Below are 27,831 nucleotides of genomic sequence, written 5' to 3'. Positions count from 1 at the left end.
CTCTCCTTCACTGCTACTGACACTCCCGAGATCCTTGGGGAGTCCCTCCCCTCGGGCGTTAGCGCGGGCTCCTCCAAATCGCGCCCTTACGCTCTCACGATATCTTGTTTACGTCACAGCCTGTCGCCATCTTGGACTCTGGCTGAGTAATAAATTGCCCCGCACGAGAGCGCGGGATTTCTTGAGACGGGCGTTGCTGAGAGTACTCGTTGCTCCGAGTCCTTGTTGCGGCCCTGGGATCGGCCGTTTCCGCGTGGCCCGGAGCGAGGGTAGGCCACGCGTAGCTTTTTTGCCCGGCTCCAAGATGGACGGCAGCGGGGACGGGGGAGGCCGTTCTGGGGGAGCACGTGGCGCGCTGCTGGCCTTTCCCGGGGCTGCTGGGATGGTGGCGGAGTCCGGAGGCCTCCCGCCGCCGTCGGGCAGGGAGGCTGGCGGAGGCGGGGCCGCGGCCGCCCCTAAGAGGCGCCCCGGAGGCGGCGGCGGCCCAGCTTCTTCTTTCCTCGCACAGCCAGAAGGCCGCCGCTCGAGGCCCGCGTCGCCATGGCCGCGGTTCCCGAGTTGCTGCAGCAGCAGGAGGAGGACCGCAGCAAGGTGAGGCCCTCCTCGCCCTCATGCCCCAGGACGGGAGGCCCCGCCGACCTCCCGGAGCCCCACATTCCTTCCCGTATTCCTCAGGGGCCACTTCTGCAGTTCTCTTTCCCCGCGAAATCCACCCCCCCCCCCCCGCCACGCGGAGACACCCGCTGGACCCCTTGTGCCCTTTGCTTCCTCCTTTTTGAGGGCTGCGGACCCAAGACGAGAGCAAGCGTCGCGGGGCCGGTCCTGGTAGCACGCGTCGGCGTGTCCGGTACCGAGGGCGCGCGGCGAGTCTCTGGAGCTTTTCTCTGGAGACTCGAGAAAGTACTCTCACGTAAAAAGTTGTGAGAACTCTGGCTTTGTAAAGATTTGACGGTGAACGTGAAATCCACTTGACATGGAGTAAATGGTGTATTTTGGTTTTGTTGCCTTCGAACTGTACCCCCCCCCCTTTTGGCCCATATACTGAGGAAATTCCATCAAGTCAAATCTGAAGCATGTTCTTTAGAACTTTATAAACGCCAAATGCGTCACTGCGGGAATTGTCATTTTTAGTAGGTACTCAAATACTTGTTAAACTTAAGTTTTGCCCTCCAAAAACTTGCGTGTTTATGTAAGCTAGCCCTAGGCTTCATAAATCTTGAGGTCTAGAAACTAACGCAGTAAGTTCAGGTTATCTTTCATTGGTCGTTTACACTTGTTTCGCAATTCATAGAGGTGGGTTCGAGCCACAAGGTTAAGTGCCGAATCATCACCGTGAAAGTTTTTCTGACAGAAAATAAAATTTAAGAATACAAAGCTCTCTCAAGTGTAAGTAACCTGGAGGGCATCTTACAGAATTCCGTCTACTTAGAAGTCAAAGGCAGCCTTTGATCCACACAGCACGTGTGGAGAGCCTTTTTTTCATCTAGGAAGTACCGAAGTTAACACACAGCTAGCTGGATTCTTCCAACAAGGGTGTCATTGCTGCGTTAGTTATTGAAATGCAACTTTGTGAGGTAGGGTTCTTGATTTTTTATTTTTTGAGAGTTGAAGTGTTTTTTTTTTTTTAACTAAAAGTGGGAGCTTGATCATGATTCTTCTTAGAATACTATAGACATAGTTTTCTCTATAGAAGTTTAGATGCTGAATAGGAATTTTGACAGCAATTTGACGAGCCCCCCCATCTGGTACCTCATCTCTTGATCCAGAATCTGTTTTATACAGCTATTTAAAAGGACTTAACTCCTTCAACTGACCTTCTCATGTTACTGCACTATATTGTAGCGGGCTTTTAAAGTAATTTTCCCACCACTCTGAACTCCATGGAGGATTATAAAGGCTATTCCCTGCCAGTTTTAGCGGATACAGGAAAGGATTATACAGCATTATTAAGTTACAGAAATCAGGAAATAAAAAAACTTAATAAAATACTACTCTAACTCATGGCTTTGTTTTACCCTTTTTTTTTTTTTTAAAGATTTTATTTATTTGAGAAAGCCACAGGCAGGGGGAGGGGCAGAGGTAGAAGGTGAACAGACTCCCTGCTGAGCAGGGAGCCCGATGTGGGATTCACCGGGACCCTGGGATCATGACCTGAGCCGAAGGCAGACGCTTAACCGGCTGAGCCACCCAGGCACCCTCATTTTGCTTTCTTATGTCTGTGATGCTAGCCCTGTGCTATGGATTGAGTCTAGGTGGTTTTCACTGTTAAGCAAAAGGGAGTTTGGGACAAATGTGAAATAACAGGAAGTCAAATCTTGGGCAAACTATTTTCTTGCCATAATATAGCTTTTAGTCAAGTGAAGTATTTTACATTTTTACAGAAAATGTTTTAAGTGTAAACCTCCCACTTAGGGATTTACATGAGGATAAGGGTTCGTGGGGTTTAGGTCCACTAGTAAAGTAGGGAACGTAATTGACTCTTGAGGATTTTTTTTTTTTCAAGATTTTATTTATTTATTTGACAGAGACATAGCGAGAGGGGGAACACAAGCAGGGAGAGTGGGAGAGGGAGAAGCAGGCTCCACCGAGCAGGGAGGCTCATGCGGGGCTCGATCCCAGCACTCTGAGATCATGACCCGAGTCGAAGGCAGACGCTTAACCATCTGAGCCACCCAGGCGCCCCAAGACTCTTGAGGATTTTGAATGCTCATGCAGCAAGTACTTTCTTCAGCTTGTTCAGCAAAACTAAAAGGAGTATTGGTTTGTATCTGGTAGCCTGATATTTCCGTTTAGTTACATCCGTTAGTTGAGGGTGTTGGGATTTGTCTCCTTTCCCAGAAAACAGCTGAGGAAAAGAGATACATGATTAATTTTGTTGTTTTTAACTCCACCTTTAGTGATAAGAAAGATTGTATTTTGATCTTTAGAAAGGTAAGGTTTTACCCAGTCTAGCTCCTGAAAGGGTTAAAATATTAACACCATTTTAGGCCTTATTGTCATGATAAACTAGTACTGAGATTCCCCATTCCTCCAGAGTTCTCTGGTGTCTTGGAGTTTTTCATGGATAGGCGAAAATAATTGGAGATTATGCAGCACCTTGTTCTTACAAATTAGTTACCCTGGCCTTCAGTCATTTTGTGCTTTTCTAGGCTTTCTGGGCCTTCCCTTTGCCAAAAATTCATTAAAATAGGTGGGCAGCATGTTTTTGAGTTTCTACTTAGAGTGTCATTTTGTATCTTTCTAAGTTGATGAGTCTCATTCCTGTTAGTCTAGCAAACCTATGGTAAATTGAATTGTGGGTCCTGATTGCCTCTTGGACTTTTTTTTTAATGACAAATTGCTACTAGAGTGTAGTTAAGTTTAACACACAAAAGCTGTGGTGATAACTCCTCCCCATCTACTGCCATTACAGCTTGGCCCCTTAACTAGTTGGTTATGTGGAATTTAGTTGAATGGGGTCTCCTCAGCCAGTCATTAATGTTTATGGTGCTGCTCTGGTTTACAACTAGTTGTTTTTATTTTATTTATTTAAGGATTTTTATTTTGGAGACAGCATGAGTGGGAGGGACAGACGGGGAGGGAGAGATAGAACCTTAAGCAGGCTCCACGCAGTGTGGAACCTGAGTGGAGCCTGACTGGGGGGTGCAATCCCAGGACCCTGAGATCATGACCTGAGCTGAAACCAAGAGTCAGATGCTTAAGAGACTACTACCCAGGCACCCTGTGTTTTTTGGTTGTTTTTTAAAGATTTTATTTATTTGTGGAAGTTTGCAGGGACACTGTCCTCTTTCAGCTTGAATGAAGAGTGACCTACAATTTGTTACAGGAACAGTCTTGAACTTTTAATAATATTACAAGTCCAAATTTACTAATTCTTCCGGACTGAAGTTTATACTAGATGGTTGACTTCATTTTTTTCCTTGTTTTCTACACCCCAGAAGTGTGACTTAATCAGAGCTGCCCAAACCTTAGTTCTGGATCAGTAACTTGTACACTGTGTCTTAGGATCCTTATTTGTGAATACTACTTTGGCAGGTCATAATCTCACTTTTTTTTTTTTTTTTTTGGCTGTGAGGAAAAAATGGCTAGAGGAGAATTTTCTACACTTTGAGATTCTCATTTGGTGAGACCTAACCATCTAATACAGAGCTTTACTTTAAAGCAGGATTTCTCAACCTAAATACTGTGGACATTTTTTGCTTGATAATTTTTTGTTGTGGTGTACTGTCCTGTGCATTGTAGGGTGTTCATCAGTATTCCTGGCCTCTATTAGGTGATCGCTCCCTTCCCTCCAGTAGTGAGAGTAAAATTATGCATTGTCAAAGGTCCCTTGAGAATCACTTGGTAACTTTTCTCCCTAAAATGTGTAGTATGTGTGGGTCAGGTTGTATTACAGAGGTTAATATTTAGTAAGCCCATTTCAAATTTTGTCAGGTCTAGGATTGATAAATCCTGAGGAAATAATATGCTGTATAAAAACATAAGCATTATTGATCATCTTTGGAATTAGCTTTCTTACCAGTATTGAGGAACCATATCAAAAGATGGTAAAAAAGGTGGTTTTCTTCAGCAGGTTCTGGGCAGTTGAAGGTTACAGGGGCAGCTCTGTTTACCATGGTGGAGTTCAATGCCACTTCGGAAACCTGAGGCTGCTGAGGCTCTGACACAGCACTTGCAGAGCGTTGTGGGCCGAGATGCAAGCTCACTGAGAAGTGTGCTGTGGGTAGAACTGTTGTAAAATCCTGCTTTTTGAACATCTTGCTTTGTCAGGGCCCGAGTGCTTGAGGAAATTAGGCAAGAGTAGTTCTTTAGGTTAGTACTCCGAATGCTTCAAATAGCCAGTGGTGAAAGGCTCATGCAGTGAAGTTAGGCAGTATTTAAGGAAACGACCTAACTTATAATGAACCGGGTTCTTTTGAGGAAAGTATTTCAGAGCTTTGTAAAATTCTGCCTTTACTTTTTGAAACGGCAGGAAGACAGCTGCAGGACATCTTGTCTCACATGAATGTGGCAAACTTTCACAAGTATAAATTGAAGTTTGCATGATCTAGCTTTCCAAAAAGCTATTTCTTTACCTCTTTACACCTATTTATAATTGGCCAATGAGTTAACTCTTAAAAAGAGATCTTCCCCCAAAAGAGGAATGTGGAAATCATCAGCTGTTTCACACCCCAAATGCAAACCATAAATACCACAGGGGGGAGTGTGTAAGTTGTAGTTGGAGGAGCAGAGAAATGACTGAACTTCACTTTAGAAATTGTGTCCTTGGCTTGATTCCCTCCTGCTTTTCCTTTCACAAATTTGGTGTAATTTTTTAAAGTACTACTATGGTCTGGAGAGAAAGGGTAATTTTCTCAAGATAATTGCTTATGTTAACCTGCGCTGTGCGTTTTCTGCCCGAAGAGTTTACGGTTTACTTGTTTTGGTGGGGCAGACTCAAAAGTTTTCATCTAGTCCATGTAAATCGTGAAGAGTACAAATGCAGATGTCACCAACTTCAAGGCTTTCACTTGACCTTTCACGGAGAGCACTACAAAGCTTGAACATTGTGTTGATGGATACAGAGAGCTGGTAAATGATAAAATTTTTTAAAGCTGGTATTGCATTTTTTGCATCTGAATGATCTGGGAAATGTGCCTTACCTCTGACTCAAAGCAGAAGAAACACCACCACAAAGCAGGCTGCTTTCTCTTTGTATGCTACCATTTGTGTCTCAAATTTAGATGACACAAGCTTAACTTCAGACAGTTCTCTGTCCATGTTGCTCTACCCCTTCATTGGTTGTAAAGGTCAATTTTATTCTCAAACCTGTGTCTATTTCATCTTGGGTTGATCATAAAGTAAGTTCATGAGGATCAGGTAGTGAATGTTTCTAGTATATGTGCTGCCTAAGCAAGCATGGTAGTTAATGTTTCTAAACACCCTGTCAACATAACTAGTGTGTAAAATGTCAGGTTTGTTTCAGGAGGGCCCTGGACTTGATAGACCGGGAAACTGCTGGGAGCAGCCTTGGTGGGGAGGCAAAGGACTTGAGCTCTGAATGGATTTGTTGGAGCTACTTCCTCTGTAGTGTTGGTTTATTGCTTCCTAGTAAAAGTTCTGTGCTACAAGATCATTACAGATCATATAGTTCAACCTATTTGTTTTGTGAGCTCATTTGAAAATACTTCAGGTATCTGGCATATAGACGGATTTCTTGAAATTAATGTATTTAAGCCAGTAATTCAACTTAATCTTTCTGGTTCCTTGTTGGAATTTGACTAGTTCATAGGCTTGCAGCTTTGTGAAGTGATGATTCAGTTTATCCATTCGCTGAGTGCGCTGCACTGACCTTCTTCCAAGCCTCGGTTCCTGTTCTAGGAACTTGGGGCTACGTAGCCTCCAAATGCCCTGCAGTCTGCGGTGTTCTACCGTGGGCAGCTTGTGTGTTGGTAGACTACCGGTTAGAATGGTTGGTGTCAGCAGGGATGGGTCCCTCTGGGTCCCATCTCACCAAGATGAGTGGTGGAAATCTGATCACTTGCTGCATCCCTTTATTTAGTTTTAAAAGCATATGACTTCCATAGCTATTACTGTGTTTGTAGACTGAAATTTTCCAGAAGTCTGTGGTTCTGTTATCTTTGAGGACTAAGATGATATTGGCAGGCCTGAATTATAGGAAGGGGAGATCCAGTTGGTGTGGGGGGAGGGAGGCAGGAGATGAGGACAAATATCTGTAAAAGTAGAGCTCATACATTGCTTATAGTTGATTGAATTGTTTTTCATGCACCAATGCTATGATGAAAAGCTGGAAATGAATGCAGATAATAAATAGCTTGTGGTTACCTTTCAGGATGGAGGAAAACGTAACAAAGACTTGGAGTAGCAATACTTGAACCATAAAGAGGGGTTTGGAGGAGGATATATTAGAATTTCTAATAGAGCACGTCTTACAAATTGAAATGGCAAAGTGTTTCATAAGTAGGATCATGTGAGTCTTATTTTCAGAACTAATACAAATTTAGAGTAAGTCTGCAGCTGAGCATTTTTTTTTTATTTCCTCAATAATGAATATTGGGCTGAGCAAGGTATACATACTTTTCTATCTGAAATCCCTCATTTCTTGGTTCTTGTGATCAAAATGAAAATCTGTTTTACAAGGCAGGCTTCTTGCCTGTTTTGGCTCATGTTAACAGACCATTCATGGATGACATGTCATATTGCCCCTCTCCCTGAAAGGGGTCTTAGTTCCTAGGCAGTAGGAAGGATAACAAGGCAAAATCCTTAGGAGATAGAAACAGTTTAAAGGGAAGACTCACTAGTGTCACATGTGCTAGCATATCCAACTTCTTCCTGTGTGCAAAACTGGTTTTACTTTTTATTTTCAAATTTTATTTAAATTGTAGTTAACATACAGTGTAACATTGGTTTCAAGAGCAGAATCTAGTGATTCATCACTTAATATAATACGCAGTGCTCATCGAAAGTGCCCTCCTTAATACCCATCAATTTATTTAGCCCATCCCCTGCCCTAAAAGTTTGATGTAAATGCCTATTCAGCTAGCCCCCATTATAGCAGAACAGAGTTACTGTGAGATAAATTTCTTCCCATTGTGTTGTGTTTTGTCATTTTGGTTGTATGGTGGTAGTGTAAACTGGAGTCTGTAGTCACCATAACATATACCTTATGTAAGTATTTCTCTGTTCCTCTTGTTGATTCTGAATTTCAGAATCTAGCCTTCTGTGTTGTCCAGTCACAGAGGTAGGTACCCTTTGCCATCTGTAAGCCATTAAGCCATTTGAAGAGAGAGCTTTGCAGTGGTATTGTCTTGTACCAGGGTGAGTCATAAGTAAGATTTGGACCAAAAGTGGTCCTTAGCAGCTCAGAGCTCTGCAAGCAGTATCAGATGTCTCAGCTGTAAAGGTGATAAACAGGTGAGGAAATGCACAGGAATTCTGTATCAAGTTTTTCTCCTTTTCAGGTTCTCTTACAAGCATTCAGATTTTTTTTTTTTTTAAGATTTTATTTATTTGAGAGAGAGAGGGCAAAGCAGGTTCCCAGGACTCTGATCCCAGGACTCGAGGACCGTGACCCGAGCCGAAGGCAGAAGCCTAACTACTGAGCCACTCAGGCGCCCCAGAAGAAAGTTTTAAAACTTTGTTGTTTGAGAGTAGATAACGTTTTGAATTCGATTCTCAGGAGGTACCTAAGGGAACTGGGAAACAAAAATTAATATGCCTAAGGTCAGATAGTTCTGAAGTCCGTTTCCTTGCTGATTTAAACAGCCATTCTAGGCATTTTGGCCTCTGTGGCCCAAGTTAGACTGACAGTGTTGGTCTGCAGTGCTAAGCAGTACTCTGAGTACTTATTTAGGATAAGGGATGGAGGTGCATGAGTGGGAAAAATATATGGAGGGGTGTTATCCTTATACCCTCCATCCTGGTGTTTTATTTAGCAAGTACTGTGGCATGGGGCTGTCTGGTGGTGTTTTTGTTGACTAAGCAGAAGGAATGCTGACCTTTTATTCATTCACACTTGTGCTTCTCGAGTCAGGATACGGTGCTGACTTAGAAGCTTTGAACATTTCAGTGTTTTACTCCTTGATGATGTATCTGCTTCATTATCTGGAGGGTTATATGCTTCAGTACAAGAAAGTTCATTTAACTTGTGAATGAGAACTCTTTGAGTTGATGATGGCTTGAATGCTTAGAATTCTGCTAGTATCTTTTTTTCAGATGACAATTCTTTAAGGCTCAAATGCAGACTTACTGTGTTATCTGGGGTTTTTTGGTGGTTAAGACTATCATGTCAGGTGGTTGGATTTTTGTTTGAATCCCTTGTCTCTGCAAAAAATGATGACGTGCTGAAGAAGCTTGGATGCTTGGTATCCTATGATGGAAAGTCTTTTGAAACCTCCAGTGGTTTTTGCTATTTATTTATGTCCTCGTTGCAAAAAACAAAAACCAAAACCCGTTATTTCTGTGCTGACAAAAAAGGAAGGTGGTAATAATAGTAAATAGTCTGGGGTTTTTACCTCTCTATGATTGAAAGTATGGGAAGAGAGGAAACGAGAATAATTTGTTGAGTGGAACAAAAAGCAGTTGGGAAAGTCCATTGTAGCTTTGACTGAGGTGCTTAAATGAACCCATTTACTAGATTATGTTCCCCTTGGGTCCTTCAATCTTAATTCAAAATGTAGTCCATGTGGAGTTTGTAGACTCATGGAGTTTGCTTCACTTGCAGTGGGCCAAAATGGAATTGTCAGTGTTCAGAAATTGAGAGCTGGCTAGAAACCAGGATTTGTGACTTGGGAGTTGGAATCTTAGGAAAGAGCAGTTGTTTAAATGCACCTTAGACCTGTCCCATGGGCTACCCTATCTTCCTAGCAGTATCTCTTGTCTCTTTTGTACCTGGCCTACTTTATATTTCCTGGACTACCAGATAAAAACACAAGATAGTTGGGATGGCCAGTATTCTCTGCAATCAAATTTTGTGTGTATTTTGAGGTCCTTTCCAACACTGTATTTGCCCAGTGGTAAATGAACAGAAGGAAGGAAGCTTTTATCAGAAATGTCAGAGCTGGAGTCCCAGTTGTGATAAAATGAAGTATCCCTGACCTTGAAACTTTATCTCTGTTTGCAGAGATCTCATAAATGGACATGTGGAAATTGAGCCAAACAAGCAAATATTTCCTAGGAGTCATCAAGAATCCATTTGGAAGAAGTATGGGGTTGAGATGTCAGGGGCTGTTAAGTATACTGTATTTTATTAATACCTGAAGCTTTTCTTTGTATAATAACTTTATTATTCGAAGCTTCTTTCTTAGAGGAAAGCCATTGTTCTAGGGCTGACTGGTTTTTACAGTTTAAAATTTTTAGTTGCAGTGCTCACTGGGAAAGGAGAGTAACGATCGCTTCTAAGATAGGGGAGAGAAATAATCCATTTTTTGTATGTGAATATATTTAAACTTTATAGAACTGATTGAACCAGACTTTCTAGTTTCAGAAGTTAAACCTTGGTGTTGAACTTCAAATTTTGAAGCAAAGAATCCAAAAGGAAATTCAGAGGGAATTTGCTCTGTCATCCCCTTAATGCCAGTCTTCACTTGGCATTCACCGGGTTCATTAATCAGTGTTGTGATGCTTCAGCACTAGATTACTAGTTGGGTGAGAGGGGGATGAGCTGCTTATTCCACACACGCTGTCATGCTGTGTTTGTGTCAGATCTTCAGATTGACCATCATTGTCTGCTTTCAGAATTAGGAAATTTATTATGTTTTAAATTTAATAGGAAAGCCATTTTAACCACATACTCCCAACGGTCTAGTTCTTCCAAAATTCTTCTTAAACTGGGAAAAGGAAATTGAGTATTCTTTTCCTCTGAATTTCCAGATCACAAAATCTGTTACTTTTGCTTCCAGGGCAGTGTTCACACTTTTGTCCTTATGTGTCACCACAGTGGGATTCTCCTAATTGAGACCTTTGTTTTTATAATAAATCACATCTTGTGTCTAGATTTCTCATCTCTTTGAAACAATCCCTGACTATAAATTGTTTACTCGAGCTGATTTTTCTTATCCTTCTTTCTTATCCTTCTACTTAGGAACCCTATACCGCATGCCTGTTCTCTTGTATCTTCTCTTTTTCTTAGTTTCTAACTTCTTTCAGTTCTGTGTACTATCTGGTAATGCTTCTTTGTAGTTGGGGCATTTATGTGAGAAGTTCAAGATCTCATTCTGTCTGCTTCTAAGCCGCTTTAGTTGAAATATTTGGTTAAGTGTATTTTTCGTGTAGACCTAAAATCATGTGGTTGCTTTGTTCAGAAATACAGGAATATTTTGGACCTACCCATTCATTTAAAGAGGTTTCCCCACGATTTCAAATAAACTTCAGAGATATCTAAACTGACTTTGTTATAAATGATCTTATGTAGAATGCTTTTTAATTCCTAGCTTCCATTTTTGGAAGGATACTTTTTAACACTACAGTGAAATTGAGACTAATAGCCAAAAAATGTATTTCAGCTGAGATCTGTATCTGTGGACCTGAATGTTGATCCCTCGCTTCAGATTGACATACCCGATGCACTGAGTGAGAGAGATAAGGTCAAATTTACAGTGCACACCAAGGTAAGTGACAGAATGACTTCAGTAATCAAAGCAGTGCTATGTTGTAGCTTTGTGATTCACAGTGGGCAAGAAGAGATGTCCTGAACCGAAATGGTTGCTGTTTGTTTGCAGTGTAGCACTACTGCTGAGAACATCCCTCATCTTGGTTGTAGTGAGCATCAGATAAGTGCTCTTTTGCTTCAGCATTTTCCACTGTGGTGGAGCCTTAGGGTGTGGGTATTGCTGATGTTTGTGTGGCTTATATACTCTGCTCTATGAGGAAGCAAACCAGGCATAGTGATGTGTGGAGCCACTACCTACACAGCTCAGATCTTCCACCTTTGTTTTTATTTGCATGAGTGTGAAGTGCTTGCTTTTTCCCATATTTAGTAAGTTATTGGCCTTAGCCCCTCCTGTTTCTTGTAATCAAAACACTTTTTTCCTTATACAAGTTTTTTAAAAGATTTAATTAATTTTAAAGATTTTATTTATTTATTTGACAGACAGAGATAGAGCAGGAACACAAGCAGCGGGAGTGGGAGAGGGAGAAACAGGCTTTCCCCCAAGGAGGGAGCCTGACGTGGGACTCGATCCCAGGACCCTGGGATCATGACCTGAGCCGAAGGCAGACGCTTAATGACTGAGCCACCCAGGTGCCCTAAAAGATTTTATTTTAGAGATTTTAGAGAAAGAGCATGAGCAGGGAGAGGAGCAGAGAGAGAGAGGGAGAGAGAATCTTCAGCATACTCCCCACTGAGCCTGGAGCCTGATGTAGGGCTCCATCTTCAACCCTGAGAACATGATCTGAGCCAAAAATCGAGTCATTCTGACCCACCCAGATGCCTCATGTACAAGTTTTTTTTTTTTTTTTTAAGATTTTATTTATTTATTTGAGAGAGAGAATGAGATAGAGCATGAAAGGGGGGGAGGGTCCGAGGGAGAAGCAGACTCACTGCTGAGCAGGAAGCCTGATGCAGGACTTGAACCCGGGACTCTAACCCGGGACTCCAGGATCATGCCCTGAGCCGAAGGCAGTCGCCCAACCAGTTGAGTCACCCAGGCGCCCACATGTACAAATTTTTAACTTGACAAAGGCACTAATGCCAATCTGAAAAATGTGGAGAGTAAATGTAATGTTTCAGAATCCATCCTTTCAGGAACATTTTCAGTATCCTTTCTCCTTCCATACTAGTTAAAATGTATTGAATGCTTGTCTTACACCAGGCATTGTAAAGAGTTTACGTAGATTTAATTTTCTCTTAATAATCTTATGATAGTATCGTATTATCCCCTTATATGGGTGAGGAAACCGAGCCACAGGTTTAAGTAAAATAAATGGCTGAGGCACAATTTGAATTGAGCAGTTTGATTCTGTACAAAGCTTTTGGGTTACATGCCATCTCCCGCATATAGACACGCTGTCTGTACAGTCCTCCCCCATGTGGTTTTCTTTTAATACCTTGGTGGCTTGATTAGCGTACCTCGCTCAGGAGACAGTGTGACGACTATGTGATTATATCTGCCTGAGTTGACCTGAGAGGTGGAGTTTTGTGAAAAGAATTCCTTAAAGAACATGTTGAATCTTCAGCAATGACTTTTATAGTGAGGAGATCAGGTGTTGCTGCTTTTGTTCTTGACTGGGTCTCACTGAGCTGTTTTGTTACACAGAATTTTCCCATAGCACAGCCCAGGAAACCCAAACCGCTATATCAGAAAGTGGTGGTTACCAGTTAACTTTTTACTCTGTTCTTCACAGACCACGCTGCCCACGTTTCAGAGCCCAGAGTTTTCTGTTACAAGGCAACATGAAGACTTTGTGTGGCTACATGACACACTTATTGAAACTGCAGACTATGCTGGGCTTATCGTAAGTGCATTTTGGAAAATCAAATAATCACTGAAGCCAGTTTCTTCTATCTTCTTACTCATTTTGTTTGAGACTTTTACCCATTTTTTATAATGGATTGTGAAAACTGTCTGATTTCATCTACCAACTAGACGATGTACTATTGGTAAGGCTGAACTACATGAGAATCGTATTGTAGCTGTGAGGTGAAGCGTACATACATTCTTAAGACCTGTATGATAGACTAAATGGTTTCATGGTTTGAATCTTCTCTACCTTTGGGTTTGGTATTTCTCTGGTACTTCCAGGCATCAAGTAGAATTGATTTCTAGGAAAACCTCAGAATGGTAATGGTGTACAATAAATTTCTCAAAAGTGTCCTCCGCTCAAGGAGTAGAGGAAGCAGTTGTCTTTGTGCTAATAAAAGTAGTGTTGAAGCTTGTGTTTGAGAATATTCTGTTCACTCAAAATTAGAATCTTCTCATCCTGTGGAATTAAAAATTGCCTTTGATGTCTAGAGACTAATTTTGATGGTGCTTCATAGACTTCATTTTAGCACTGATTGTCATATATACATTTTAAACTGACATTGAGCAGGTTAAACACTATTATCCCCTACAGATCATCCGTAATGGATAACCTGAACAAATGATTACAGTCTGAGTGCCCAGTTGTGGGGAGGAGACTTCTTTTATATGGCCAAAAGGAATAAGGTTAAGAGAAAAACAGTGCTTGACCTGTTAGCCCCACTGGGGTGGCTGCCTCCTTGTGCATAGGCACTTAGTAGAACATTGCTGCCGGGACAAGGATGCTTGCGAGTTAACCTGCCTCTCCTACAGATTCCGCCCGCTCCTACAAAGCCTGACTTTGATGGCCCTCGAGAAAAGATGCAGAAATTGGGAGAGGGTGAAGGGTCTATGACCAAAGAAGAATTTGCTAAGATGAAGCAAGAGCTGGAAGCGTAAGTGGGTTTTCTTGATGGGGCTGTATCTTTTGAGAAGAACCAAAGTGGTGATGTGTACAGAAATCAGGAGAAGCTGGCGGTTTTCTAAAAGTTTGGCAGCTAATTAGTTGCCTAGTGCGCTGTCCTGTAGAACTGTTGATTCCCTTGGGCGGGGGGCGGGGGTGGGGGACACTGGATAGATTGATTGTTTTCCCCCATGTGGACTACTTGTTCTAGAATGCTGGTCTGGCATAGTGAAGAAGTAAGCCTTTGTGTCTTTGTAGATAAAGAACTCTTCAGGCTGCTGATAGTGTACTAAGTCTTATTCCCTGAAGTTCGCTGACTAAAGTATAGCTGAAACTAGACTGTACTGATGCGGTTGCGGAGAAGCACTCTGAATAGTAATCACATTGATGGTTTGAAAGAAGTCCTAGGTTCACAGGAAGCATGTTTTAATTTGGTTGTAATTATTTCAAACAAAACTGTATCACAGTTGGGGATTTGCATTAAAATTACTAAATTACCCTTACACCTCTAACTTGGCTCCCTCCCCCCCTTCCATCATCAGTGTGGTGCCCATCTCAGCAGTTGTCCTCTGCTCTGCCCCATGGCCGTATTCTCAAGGGCCAGTGTTCACACACCTCCAGGTACTAAGTCATTCCGCACATGCTAGAGTACCTGTCATGGCCTGTTCTGAGAATAAGATACAGCACAACAGACTGAAGTCCTACCATGGAGAAGTTTAGAGTGATCTGTAATACCTAGGTTGAGATAAAGTCACTTTATAATGTGTGATAATTCCAAGCATTCAGTGCTATGTATGTGGGTGCAGGACTAAGGCCTTTTCTTCATTGTTTGACAGAAACCAGTGTTCTGTGGCTGCTAAATACTAGCAGTAATTGCATGTAGGTTTGGGCTTTGTAGACGTGCTCTCTCAACTCCGGTTATAATATTACTTTGCCCTTTCTTTGGTTTATTCCACGGGTTCCCAAATGGCAAATGCCTTATTACTAATTAGATAAAAGGTTATACCAAAATGTTTTGGTCCAGTTCAGGTGTTTTCCCTTAGTAGCATGAGCAGAACAATGGTGATAACCAGGACCAATACTGGTTTAGTCGAGCGGTGCCAGCTGAATGCCTTGTGTGCTTCTCTTCCAGTGAGTATCTTGCGGTCTTTAAGAAGACCGTGTCCTCCCATGAAGTCTTTCTACAGCGGCTCTCTTCTCACCCTGTTCTCAGTAAAGATCGCAACTTCCATGTGTTCCTGGAATATGATCAGGATGTAAGGCATTTTTGTTCCATTTCCATGATCCAGTGAAAATGCACATGACGGTGTTTTTTTCTATCCCTCCCCACTTAGGGAAGGGGGTCGGGGGAGGGGCAGGGGGAGAGCGAGAGAATCCGGAACAGGCTCCATGCCTAGCACAGAGCCTGATGCGGGGCTCAATCCCACAACCCTGAGATCATGACCTGAGCTGAAATCAAGAGTTAGGTATGGATGCTTAACTGTCTGAGCCACCCAGGAGCCCCCACGTGTGACTATTTAAAAAAAAAAAAAAATACGCTTGAGGGGCACCATGCTGGCTCGTCAGAAAAGCATGCAGCTGTTGATCTTGGGGTCATGAGTTTGAGCCCCATGTTGGGTGTAGAGATTGCTTTAAAAAAAATAAATATACTTGATGGCCTGATACATTTTCTGAAAAATTGACTTTTAAAGTACTGAATTTTTTAATGGCACAATGGAATCCTTTTTTTAGATACTGTTTCCACCTCTCCCATAGATCCATTTCAAGACATTTTTATAAAATGCGTAGATTACTTTTCTCCCCTTTTAATAAAGGACCAGTTTTTGCCTTCACTTATTTTTGGGATTGTTTTGTTTTGAAAGGTTTTATCTGAGAGAGAGAGAACAAGAGGGTGTGGGGGGAGAGGGAGAAACAGACTCTCCACTGAGCGGGGAGCCTGATGTGCAGGGATCATGACCTGAGCTAAAGTCAGACACCCAACTGACTGAGCCACTCAGGCACCCCAATTTTGGGATTAAGAGGAATTTCAATTAACATTTGTTTCTGGTTACCTGTTTGTTGGAAGGAGTTGTATATTTTGCCTTATTTTTAAGATTTTGTTAGAGAGTGCGTGCGCACACAAGCTAGGGAAGGAGGGATGGGGAGAAGCAGCCTTCCTGCTGAGCTAGGAGCCCAACATGGGGCTCCATCCCAGGACCTGGAGATAGTGACTTGAGCTGAATGCAGACGCTTAACCATCTCTGCCACTACTTAATATGTGTGAGGCAAGCCCTGACTTAAGTTACTCAGTATCGTCTAACCAGTGAAGTTCAGTGAACAACATGGAACAGTATAGTAATTCAGCCAAGGATTTAAAGGCCACTAACACATGCCTGGCTAGCTCAGTTGGAAGCGCATGCAACTCTTGATCTTGGGTCCGTGAGTTTAGGCCCCATGTTGAGTGTAGAGCCTACTTAAAAATAAAGTATAAAATAAAAGCCACTGAGACTTAGTGCCAGGTATTATTTCCAAAATATCTTTAGGTCACGCTTTTGTTTTATTTAAGATTTTATTTATTTGACAGACCGTGAGAGAGGGAACACAAGCAGGGGGAGTGGGAGAGGGAGAAGCAGGCTTTCCAAGGAGCAGGCAGATGCTTAACGACTGAGCTACCCAGGCGCCCCTAGGTCACGCTTTTAGAATTATGACCTATGTTTAGGTTTTGCTGTTTATTCCTATTTAGATTTGGTGGCTAAGATGGAATTAAAAGGTATCTTATGTGTGTTCCTATGCTAGTACACAGTATCACTTGGAGGAGCTTAAAGTACTTAGAGAAATATGTATACCATAAACTATTTTTTCCTAATTTTCTTTTTTTTTTCCAGCTAAGTGTTAGGCGGAAAAATACCAAAGAGATGTTTGGTGGCTTTTTCAAAAGTGTGGTGAAAAGTGCTGATGAGGTCCTTTTTTCTGGAGTTAAGGTAAGGGCTTTTAGCTGTTTGTAGAAAACTCTTCATGTGACATTTTATTTCTGCTGCTGCATTTATTTCTTCACAAGAGATTTGTAAAACAAATGGTATTAGTATTAACCTCACAGAAATGTAAATAATTTTTTTAAATTTTGGTTATTTTTATCTACTCAATGAATTTTTGCTTATATTCCTAAAATATCCTGTTCTCTTAAGTGAGGGTTTAAGAACAGTCTCACACTTAGTTCTTCATTTTCTCCTTTTCTGTACAGAGAGCGGTTACTCAGTTTATTTTTTAAGAAGAAAATAAGCTACAAGATTAGTATTTCGTGCCATTCTCCAGGACTACTGTCCATTTTGGTAGTCCCAGCCACACCAGATTTTTAATTTTATTTGTATGTCCAGATTTCAAGGATCTGATGTGAAGAAAAGAATGTAAAATATTAAAAGTAGTTTCATCTGTGTTTTGTTTTTGTTTTATAATGTGGCTACTAGAAAATTTTTAAATAGCACATGTGGTTCATATATTTCTGTTGGACAGAGCTGTTTTAAAAGACTAACAAACAGGTCTCTCATTACCCTCAGGGTGATATTTATCTCTCACGTCTCAGCCCCTTCCATTTTTTAACTGAGTTACCATCTTGTGTTTAGCTTTGCCACTTGTTGAGGACTTGAGCAAGGGGCCCAGACTATAGGTGCTGAGTAGTGGGCATCGTCAGGAATTTGGAAACTCTAGGAATTTCTCTTTGGTGCATTTTAAGGTGTATGGGGCTGTCCTGTACCCACATATCACGGGATGTTTGGCATCTCTGACTGGTGCCCACCAAATATACCCCCGCATACAAACATGTGGGTATCCACTACTGAGTTGCAACCTGCCAGCCAGAACCACTTCTCTGCCAGCATTGCTGGATGTTAGGATACCAGAGTTTTCCTGGGCATTGTTGAATGGCTCTTTAATTGTTTTCTCTGTTGACATTTCCTGCCAGCGCTTGAGGTTTGCTAATCTTGGGTATGAAATGCTGTCTTGTCACTTTGGCTTTCCTTGTCCATAGAAGTTAAAGTTTTTAATGCATGAGCTTATTTCCTTAATGTTTCTTTTAATGCATAATACATTTGTATTTTTAAGAGTTTTGCTTCTTAAGTTTCTTTTTTCCCCTTTTAGGAGGTAGATGACTTCTTTGAGCAAGAGAAGAATTTCCTCATTAACTATTACAATAGGATCAAGGATTCATGTGCAAAAGCTGACAAAATGACCCGATCTCATAAAAGTAAATACCATTCGCCCACTAGCCACGTAGCTTTGCTAACGTGCTAGCTCTGTTCATATAAAAAGGGCTGTCTTTTTTTCTGCAGATGTTGCAGATGACTATATCCACACTGCAGCCTGTCTGCATAGCCTGGCTTTAGAAGAGCCCACGGTCATCAAAAAGTAAGTTTTTGTTGGAAAAGCATTTTCCCTGCTCCCCTAATTGAAAAGTTCTGAGTGGTATAATGAGGAATGACTGTATAGTTTCACTTCTGCTTTTGAGTACCAGCTCATCAAGAGTAGAGGATAGTATAGTTTCTAGCACTCAAATCTTTATATACCATCTGAACATAGACACAGTTTAAGATGTTTGTAGGGTACTCAGAGGGCACTTCTATACCAAACATGGTAGCTATTGTCAAAGAACTTATTTTTGTCAAACTGTCTCCTTTTTTTTGATTCAATTCTGGAGTTGTCTCTGAATGTTTGCCTTCTATGTTCTCTGGCAAGTGGTGTTTCACCTGGTAAAGCCCTGGACTTAAGAAGTTTGTTTTGGTTAAGGTGGTCTTAAGGGTAATGCAATGACCCCAGTCTGGTTTGAGCTTTTTTATATGAATTCACAGTTCCTCCATCCTGGGTATTTCTGGTGTGAGACTGCACTCTACTTAACACTTAAGGCTTGGTATAACAGGTGGTGGTGGTATTTCTGATTTGAAGATGGACGTCAGGCTAATGTCAAAATGAAACAGTAGCTTTTTAAAAATTTTATTTTTATTTTTTTTATTTAAATAGCATATTTATGGTTTTGGAACACCCATGGTGGCAGCTCATTAGAACCTGCCCTTAGTTAACACAGCGTTGACGTTGGTTAAAGACTATCTAGGGACACAGTATCGGCATGGCAAGGTGGCTGAGGGGCACTGAGAGAGGTTGATAGCCACGAGTGTGGCACTGTAGATGTGCTCAGTTCTGTAACCATCTTCTCTACTAGGTTGGGCCAGTTGGTGATGAAAGTACTACTTTGATAAATTAATTCTAAAGCACCAAATGCTCAGATTCCTGCGTTTACTCATTCATGTCTTACTGAGAAGGTCCTGTTTCATACATGATTTTAAGACCTTAAGCCAAAATCATGTGTATCTTTTCAGGTACCTATTGAAGGTTGCTGAGCTATTTGAAAAACTTAGGGTAAGGATTTTTATGTTGGTCTTCATTATATATTTTAAAATCTGTAGATTTTTGCTTAGATGATGGTGACCTTTACTTTTTTTAATAGAAAGTAGAAAGTCGAGTCTCCTCAGATGAAGACTTAAAGCTGACAGAGCTTCTCCGATACTACATGCTCAACATAGAGGCTGCTAAGGTAAGGCAGCAGGTGTTTAACTCATCAGAACAATACAAGACCACCTTGCCATGACCCAGAAGAGGTCTCCTGTTAGAGATGTATTATTTTGTTGTTGTTGTTGTTGTTTGTGTTGAAAATGAAAGAAAGGTTAGGAATTTGTCAGGATTGTTTGTGTAAGTAGTACTAAATAAAGAGGTAAACCAAGACAGGTTGGACCAGAAATTGAGTTGATTTGGGAATAGCAGAAGAATTGCAGTTCAGGAAACACACGCTGTAGCAAGCTACAGGCAAGTGCATTAAGGGTTTGGGCTGGGCTTGTATTTAGTAGGAGTGTGAAGAGAGGGACATCCAAGCAGTTAAATTCATTGGCTTGAGGATGTTTGTGCCAAGAAGTGAGTTGATCAGACAGGAGATAAGTATCTTCTGGGTCTTCTATAAATTGGGCATTTGCAATCAGTACCTTAGTTCTTAGGTTTCATTCATTTGAGGGCATGTGTGTGAGATTCTCTATTTCATAGCCTCTGGTTCCATTTTAGATTGAAATCTTTTTACAAGTAACATACCTTTTTCTGGCATTGTGTCCTTAGTTCGTATCAGGAGCAGTAGGAGTGGTGCTGAGTGGACAGATAGTAATTTGGGGGATTATAGGTTATTGGATGCGGGTATAACCGAACACATTCCAAAAGGTCTCTGAGGGAGAAGAGGTTTTTGGGTTTTGTGAGTTTTTTATTGAATTGCAGTTTTTGAGTCTATAAACCATTACTCAACCAAAACCAAGACTAAGTGGTAAGCAGAATGACCTTTGGGAATGAAACATGCTTTCACTGGCCGTAACACTGCCCTGAAATGTCATTAGGAAGTAGAAATTCATGATTTTCCTCATAGTTTCATTTTTAGTTAACTTGTCTTTTGGCATGTTTCCTTAGTCTTATATTTGGATATATTTTATATACTTCAGACTATTTCTTATTTAGTATTTTAAGGGACTTGAGAGCTGATTATAAACCCAGGTTTTTTGAGTGCACACAAAATCATGTATGTTGAGCCTCCCGTATCTATTCTGTTTTAAATATGGAGGTAAGTTGTACATTGCTGGAGATTGCAAATAATCTTTATTTCGGATGTGAGAGCCTCTGTCGGACTTGAGGCAGAGCTTGTGGTGGGGTGAGGTTAGAAGAATGTTCTTCCTGCTGCCTCACTTGTGTTCTAGTAGCATCACTTGACACACCCAGCAGTGCCTGCTGTTTTGGTAGAAGGTGGTTAATTTTCTGAAACTGCTTCCCATGAGTGAATTATGGAAATTCGATCCTTTAGTTTTCACTGTTGGGTGTTTTTTTTTTGTTTGTTTTTGTTTTGTTTTTTTTGGGGTTTTTTGGATTTTTTTTTTGATCCATATAAATTTCAAAAAGCTCTCAACAGTGCTGCAAGAATTGCTGTTCCTAGGATAATCTTGAAATAAAAAACATAGTGGAAGAGGGGGAGGTAGAAGTGGACTAGATTGTTGCCTTCTGACATTTCAGAGAGTGCATTGGCACCGTGATACTTGGGCCTTTTTTTTTTTTTTTAAATTTTAGAAATTTTAGAGTAGTTTAGATAATTACTCCTCCTGTTTTGTTCTCTAGCCATTTTTCAGGATAACTTTACTATTTCCTATTTGTTAATTTTTTTTCTCAGGATCTCTTATACAGACGCACCAAAGCCCTCACTGACTATGAGAACTCAAACAAAGCCTTGGATAAGGCCCGCTTGAAAAGCAAAGATGTTAAGTTGGCTGAGGCAAACCAGCAGGAATGCTGCCAGAAATTTGAACAGCTTTCTGAATCTGCAAAAGAAGGTTGAGCAGGGCTATTCTTTACTTTTTGCTTTTTATTTGGAAATAATTTCAAGCTTATAGAAAAAAAAGTTGCACAGATAATGCAGTTCTAGAACACCTGTGCATTGTTTACTTGGAGTCCCCTAGCTGTCCAGTTTGCCTCTTCTGCTTTGTCACTTGCACACACATGTAGTGGCATGTGTATGTTTATAAATGCACACAGGGTGGAATTTTCTTTTCCTTTTTCAACCATTTGAGATTAAGTTGTATCTACTGTCCTTTTATCCCTAAAAAAAACTTGGTTGTGTATTTCTCTTACATCCCTATAGGATTTTTACTGACTTTGGTAAACTTTGATGCAATACATTCCAACCTGTTGTCTATATTCTCATTTTGTTTGTCCCAATAACGTCCTCCTCTCTAGGGTTGCCATTAGGTTACCATAGCTCTTATGTCTCCTTTAATTTGGAAGGAACCCTTCTCAGGGACCCCTGCCCCTGCCTTTTTTTTTTAAATGACATTTGCAGGGATGCCTCGGTGGCTCAAGTCAGTTAAGCGTCTGCCTTCGGCTCAGGTCATGATCCCAGGGTCCTGGGATCAAGTCCCGCATCAGGCTCCTTGCTCAGGGGGGAGCCTGCTTCTCTCTCTGCCTGCCATTCTCCCTGCTTGTGCTCTCCCTCTCTCTCTGAAAAGTTAGTAAATAAATTCTTTAAAAAATACATATATATTAAAATAACATGGCATTTGCCTTTTTGGGGACCACAGTCTCTACAAATAGTGTTCTTCATTTTTGGAATGTCTATTCCCTTATGAATAGGTTCTGGTTATGCATTTCCAGCAGAATACTATCTGAGTAATGTCTTTCAGGTGTCGCATCTGAGGGCACCTATGTCCCATTTTCCCCTCATTTGTGGTGTTAATTTTGATTACCCAATCAAGGTGTTGCCCAATTTCTCCACTGTATAGTTAATCCCGCCCCCCAGCCACTAATCAGCAGTGTGTGGGGAGACAGTTTTAGACCTTGCAGATAGCCTGCTCTTCATCATACTTTCTCCCTAAATTTAGTCTATGTTGATTCTTGTCTGGGCCAGCCTTTACGGTGATGGTGGCAGAAAAGGCAATTCCCCTCCCCCAGTTCTAGCATTCTCTTTCCAAGCCTTTGGCATCATCATCCTTTAAACACAAGCCTTCCCTTCTTTACCACATTTCCTTCCTTGTCATTATTAGAGTCATGGGTTTTTGTTTCTGTTTAAGATCTTATTTGACGGAGAGTGTGTGAGTGAGCACAAGCAGGGGGAGCAATAGAGGGAGAGGGAGAAGGAGGCTCCCCACTGAGCAGGAAGGATCATGACCTGAGCCGAAGGCAGACACTTAACCAACTGAGCCACCCAGGCGCCCCTGGGTTTCTATTTACAGAATTGTGACAAGATTTGGGTACTAAATGCTCATTCCTCCTGGGGTATGTTTGCTTCTAGGCCCTTCAGGAGACAGAGCCAGGAAATGGAGGGGTGTGTAACTCTCTTTTCAGAAATCATGAGTCCATGGTGGTGATTCAGTTCCAATCTATAGCCTTGGGGTTCTTTCTTGCCTACCCAATTCCAGAGTAGGGGGGAATATGGCTTACCTTAATTCAGGATAGAGTTCCATTTCCACAGAATAGGAGTGTAAATTGTAGTCTTCGCCTTAGGGGGGGTCTCACTACCTGGCAGTTCTCAGGGGACATGGAACACGCTAAAAAGTAAAGAATGTATTTTCCTGAATGTGAATGTAATTATACTGATAGTCTGTACCGAATTCACCCCCAAACTTGAGTTTCTGTGAGAAATCCCTATGTTGTTTTAAGACTTTGTTTTCTCAGAACTTTTTCCTCCTCCCCTATGGTTCCGGAATCTAAGCATTATTTGAAAACGTTCTGATAATAGCAGTGAGCCTTTGTGTTGGCGCATTGTTTTCAGTACTATAATTCCTTAGCTGTAAGAGACAGAGCTTCTCTGTACAAAAATCTTGAAAGGGGCATGCACATATCCTCGCTTGGCTGCCTTTTGGATTCTTTCAAAGGAATCTCCTTGCTGCCACGGTAAAATAAATTTTTGCGCTTTAATTAGCTAATTTAAATTTATGAGGAAAAGAACAAACTTCAAAACTCCTGAGTTGAAATCTTAGGTTATTACATAGGCCAGACTTTACTAGCCCTGACAACTTCTGAGGGAATTAAAGAAAAACCACAAAGCTTTAAAATGGTGCCAATTTAGGCCTGTCCTTACCTAAGGTTTGTTCCTGTGTTAGATTTTTATCCTTTTTATTCAAAATAAGCCTGGTTATGCTATATTTAAAAGTACTGCGTTGTGTAGAATACTGCATTGAATGGGAGCATAGTACAAAAGGTGGGGGTGTGGACAGGCATCACGGGAGATGAGACAGGTTAGCGTTGGGTCCTGGTCCTGGGTGCAGGCCTAGAGGAAAGACGAGTTTATCCTGACCTCTGGGAAAGACCTATTTAGTATATCAAAGGTAATGTCATTAACCCTCATGATAAGATTTGTAAGTTTTCACTTTTTAATGTTGGCTGCTTCATCTTTCTTTTGGTCGGTACTGTATAGACTTGGTACAGGAGGGTAAGTTTGCTCCTGAGGACTAGAGTGCCAGCTTGAGCTGGGGAGGGTTTTGACCAACAGAATGATGACCAGAACTACACATTTATGAAAGGAATCCAAGGGAGGAAGTACTTATTTTTGGTTTACCCTAATTTCTAATGGGGCATTAATCCTGAATAGTGTTTGGTGATAGGAAATAATAGATGTAAAGGTGGCATGTTGTATAGATCATATCTACAGAAAAGCAGTCTGAACATAAGCAGTAGTTTCACCACAAATTTAAAAATAATCATTAAAGAAATAGCCATTGGTGTGGGTATGTATATGTGGCTCACTACCTCCCCAGCCTTCTTTCTACAAGTACTGGTAGCTAGAAGTTCAGGGCAAGACTGCTCATTTCATTGATTATCCAAGGAGTCCATCGCATTCTCTGAATTTTGATGCCCAATAATTGGGTGCAGTGCTAGTGCTCATTTTAAAGGCAATGGCAGGGGCGCCTGGCTGGCTCAGTAGGTCAGGCATGGGACTCTTGATCTCAGGGTTGCTAAGTTCAAGCCCCATGTTGGGTGTAGAGATTACTTAAAAATAAAATCTTAAAAAACAGGTGGGCACCTGGGTAGCTCAGTTGGTTAAGTGTCTGCCTTCGGCTCAGGTCTTGATCCCAGGTTCCGGGGATGTAGCCCTGCATCAGGCTCTCTGCTCAGCGGAGGAGTCTCTCTGCTTCTCCCTCTCTCACTCCCTCCCCATTCATGTTCTCTCTCTCTCTCTCTCTCTCTCTCTGAAATAAATAAAATCTTTAAATAAATAAAGGCAATGGCAGGCATATCACTACATTGTCCATAAAATGTCAGGTATATGTCCCAATTGCAGAAATAGTAAGAATATGAGAAAATGTATGTATCAAAGCTTTAGAGATTATATTATATGTAAGGATGATATTTAGAAGTTAAAGATGGAAATTGTTCAGCTTTTGTTGGTATACATTCTTTTATAGAACTAATCAATTTCAAACGAAAGAGAGTGGCAGCATTTAGAAAGAATCTAATTGAAATGTCTGAACTGGAAATAAAGCATGCCAGGGTAAGTGTTTTCCTTCAAATTAAGCCAGAAGCTTTTTAGGGTTCCCCCCCTCAGGTTATTTCCCAGTTCACTCTCTCTCTATCATTGGGCAGATGAGCTTTGCTTTGTGGTATTAATCTCCTGTGCGATTAATCTCCTGTGATGTAGGTGGGAGTCACTTCTTGGATTTTTTCTGCTGCAAACCAAAATTCTACAACATCATGATGAAATACTGCTTTGGAGAAGAGCATATTAGTGTCTTAATATTAATTTCTTTTTTTGTTTAGAAAGGAAGAACTTCCTTGTGTATTTAATGTCTGTAGCTTAATTTGGTACAGAAAAGATGGAGAAAAATGGTTCTCAATTTTGGGTATACATTAGAATCTCCTTAAGGAGCTTTTAAAGACTTTTTGGTGCCCAGAGCAATTGGCTCAGTTTCTAGGCATGGCTCTTCCAGTGGTTCCTAGGTACATCTGCATGTGATTCCCAGAAGTGCTGTCTGGCCCATCAGCATTGGTTAAGCAGGAAGACTTTGAACATATGTGTGTATTTTGAATTTCTTTATTTTGACTACAACATTTATTTACTTTTTGATTAAGTCCAGGTCCTGCTGTGTATGACCTTTTAAATTGGGGTTTTAGAGTGGCCTGTATATGTAAATCATACCCGTAATGTTCTGGGTGTTCTGAGTTTTCTCAGTTCCTCTTTGTAAAGCAGTTTGTGCTAAGTTCTTTACGAATATTTATCATTTGTAATCTCAATTAATTTTTAGCACTTTTTTAATCCGGTCTTTCCAAGGCCTTCAGTTTTAAAGAACAACTCTTCTATAGCATTTAGGTTACGTCACAGTAAGCAAAATGGGCAGGATTGCATTGAGAGCAGATCTGTGGTGGAGCTGTGAGCCTCTCCAGGTGGCAGTCGCAGACCCTCAGAGGGAGAGGAACTCACTAACATGAAATTGGGGTGCAGGTTGTAGGATGAGGTTCAGTTGAGATTTAGTGAAGAAAAGGACCCAACCCAGTTTGGCTGGCTTTAAATCTCTTGTGAAAAGTTTTAAGTTCTGGGTTTGAGTTGAATTCTTACAGATATGTAGGTCTGGACTCTATAGAGAGATTCATTGGTCTGCCTCGACTTTTGTCTTTCTTCCAGAACAATGTCTCCCTTCTGCAGAGCTGCATTGACTTGTTCAAGAACAACTGATCTGCCTTTTCTCTGAATGAAGGACACGAATGTGAAAGAAAGCCAGCATCACTTGCACTTAAATCATCACAAGATTTATTACCTTTTACTTTAGTTTAAAATTATGTGAATAAATATTTTGATTTCTAAAAATCTTAACACTTAACCATGTTGGTTTAAAAATATTTCTATTGCATGCTAATTGGACATAACGAATCTTTTCCTTATGCATTTAATACCTCAAAGTGGGCAGAATCTACATGCTGAGTTCTCCTGTAATTTGTCTTTAGTTATAAAGAGTGCAGGAAACATGTGCCTTCTGGAACCAACTACAAGCAATGGCTTGGCACATGTTGTCTCATGGTTTCATGTGCCCATGTCCCTCCAAACCGGTAATTTAGAGTAGGTGCCACTGACAACAAATAAGTCAGCTGCTTGTTGCAGGTAACATATACATTCCATTCCTTAATGTGATCCCCCCCCCCTTATACTCATGGTTCTTTAGTCACCTTAAGTGACTACTATAACAAGAGCGAGAAAATCTCATTTATATACCCTTTGCAGCTCCATTTTTTGTAGTTGGGATATAAATATTTGAGGGGAGAGAAATATCTTAGGGTATAAAAACAAATAATATGGCCTACTTTAGAAGATGGCCAGTCTAAGATGTGAGCCCCCTTCCTGACCATAGGGGGAGGTGTGTGTGTGTGTGTGTGTACTTTGTATAATAAAATAATAAATCATGTTACCATATGGAGTGTTTTTGTGGAAAACAAGGCCCAGGTATTCCCCAAGACTGCGGTTGGTACTAACCCTCTGATGCTGAGGGCTTCAAGGTCTCTCTTCCCACAGTCCTAGCCTCTGTTCTAATCCTAACGTCTTTTGAGACTACTGATACGGCCATTTTTTTTTTTGGAAGGTCCCCAGATCGGGTTTGTCTGGCTTGCTCATGGGTTCAATTTGGGTTTGCATTTTTGACAGGCTTAGCATAAGTGATGCTATGTCCTCAGAAAGGCTGCATCAATCCTGTTGGTGATAACTAAGCTGGTGATGACTAGTACCTGCCAGGCATTCCCCTGTGAAGTTTTACATCTTAACCCTTTGTAGGTAACTATTGGGAAGATCCTTTGAGAATTGGTTTTGTGGGCTTTTCTTTCTCTTACAGTCGTAAGAGATGTTTACCCACCACTTTCATCCTGTTCTTGGATTAGCTGTAGCTGGTAAAAGAGTTGCAAAATATTGATGTCTGAACACCACAGGGAGCAGTTTTTCTTCTATTAAACTGTCATTGAAGTCTAGCTTCCCCACCCAGCCAGTTAATAAAAGGAGCCAGATACCTAAATTTACTAAACGGGCCAGACACAGCAGCTTGCTTCTCCATGTTACATATTTAGGAAGCATGGTGCTGCACAAAATGAATTTAAACAGCTGAAACTCCAGTCTGGGTTCCTGACCCTATTTATCTCCTGCTTACCTGACAGCCCCATACTATACTGTTCATGGTAGCACAAGTGTTAGGTGTGTTTGGGGTGGGTCACAACTGGTCTAAGGTGCTCCAGCGGCTGGCCCCCCATGCTTCAACGCTCAACCGGGGCCTTGTTGCACTTTGGACTAGGTCTGGCGGGGTGTCAGATAAGCAGCCAGGATGCTGGGGTCCTAAGCCCTGGCCCTGCATGCTGAGAGAAGCAATTCTTTAGGTACTCCCCAATTTTCTACCAGTGACTTCCAAGTATCTTGGGCAC

General features: G+C 41.3%; 1 protein-coding gene and 1 non-coding gene across 3 annotated transcripts; both read left to right on the top strand.

Annotated features, from left to right (window-relative positions):
• Window positions 1-115: 115 nt before the first annotated feature.
• On the top strand, window positions 116-26,837 carry SNX5 (sorting nexin 5). 2 transcript variants are annotated; one of them, XM_073878432.1, is made up of 15 exons: window positions 219-269; window positions 509-591; window positions 9,623-9,728; window positions 11,004-11,108; window positions 12,844-12,954; window positions 13,773-13,894; window positions 15,035-15,158; window positions 16,767-16,862; window positions 18,016-18,121; window positions 18,207-18,282; window positions 19,248-19,287; window positions 19,376-19,462; window positions 21,119-21,278; window positions 24,846-24,931; window positions 26,060-26,837. In XM_073878432.1, exons 3-15 carry the CDS (start codon window positions 9,717-9,719, stop codon window positions 26,108-26,110), a joined length of 1,176 nt encoding a protein of 391 aa, XP_073734533.1. In that variant the 5' UTR covers window positions 219-269; window positions 509-591; window positions 9,623-9,716; the 3' UTR covers window positions 26,111-26,837. The 2 variants fall into 2 exon arrangements, with proteins under 2 accessions (XP_025732589.1, XP_073734533.1); XM_025876804.2 differs by lacking the exon at window positions 9,623-9,728 and having other exon boundaries at window positions 116-269.
• Window positions 6,284-6,520, top strand: LOC112828103 (small nucleolar RNA SNORD17). Its single transcript, XR_003209409.1, has one exon. It is a non-coding gene; the product is annotated as a small nucleolar RNA SNORD17 (small nucleolar RNA).
• Window positions 26,838-27,831: the final 994 nt, after the last annotated feature.

Source organism: Callorhinus ursinus, unplaced genomic scaffold (genome assembly GCF_003265705.2).
Source record: "Callorhinus ursinus isolate GAN/ISIS: 27379988/994484 unplaced genomic scaffold, GSC_fseal_2.0 scaffold29, whole genome shotgun sequence".
NCBI lineage: Eukaryota > Metazoa > Chordata > Mammalia > Carnivora > Otariidae > Callorhinus > Callorhinus ursinus.
Note: the sequence above shows the minus strand (reverse complement) of the source record. Positions and strands in the feature narration are given on the sequence as shown.

Excerpts from the sequence above, each read along its gene's own strand:
- SNX5 (XM_025876804.2), top strand. The coding sequence starts at position 541 with ATGGCCGCGGTTCCCGAGTTGCTGCAGCAGCAGGAGGAGGACCGCAGC. Across the intron at positions 592-11,003 it reads AGGAGGAGGACCGCAGCAAG|CTGAGATCTGTATCTGTGGA; the intron begins GTGAGGCCCTCC and ends AATGTATTTCAG. Across the intron at positions 24,932-26,059 it reads TGGAAATAAAGCATGCCAGG|AACAATGTCTCCCTTCTGCA; the intron begins GTAAGTGTTTTC and ends TCTTTCTTCCAG.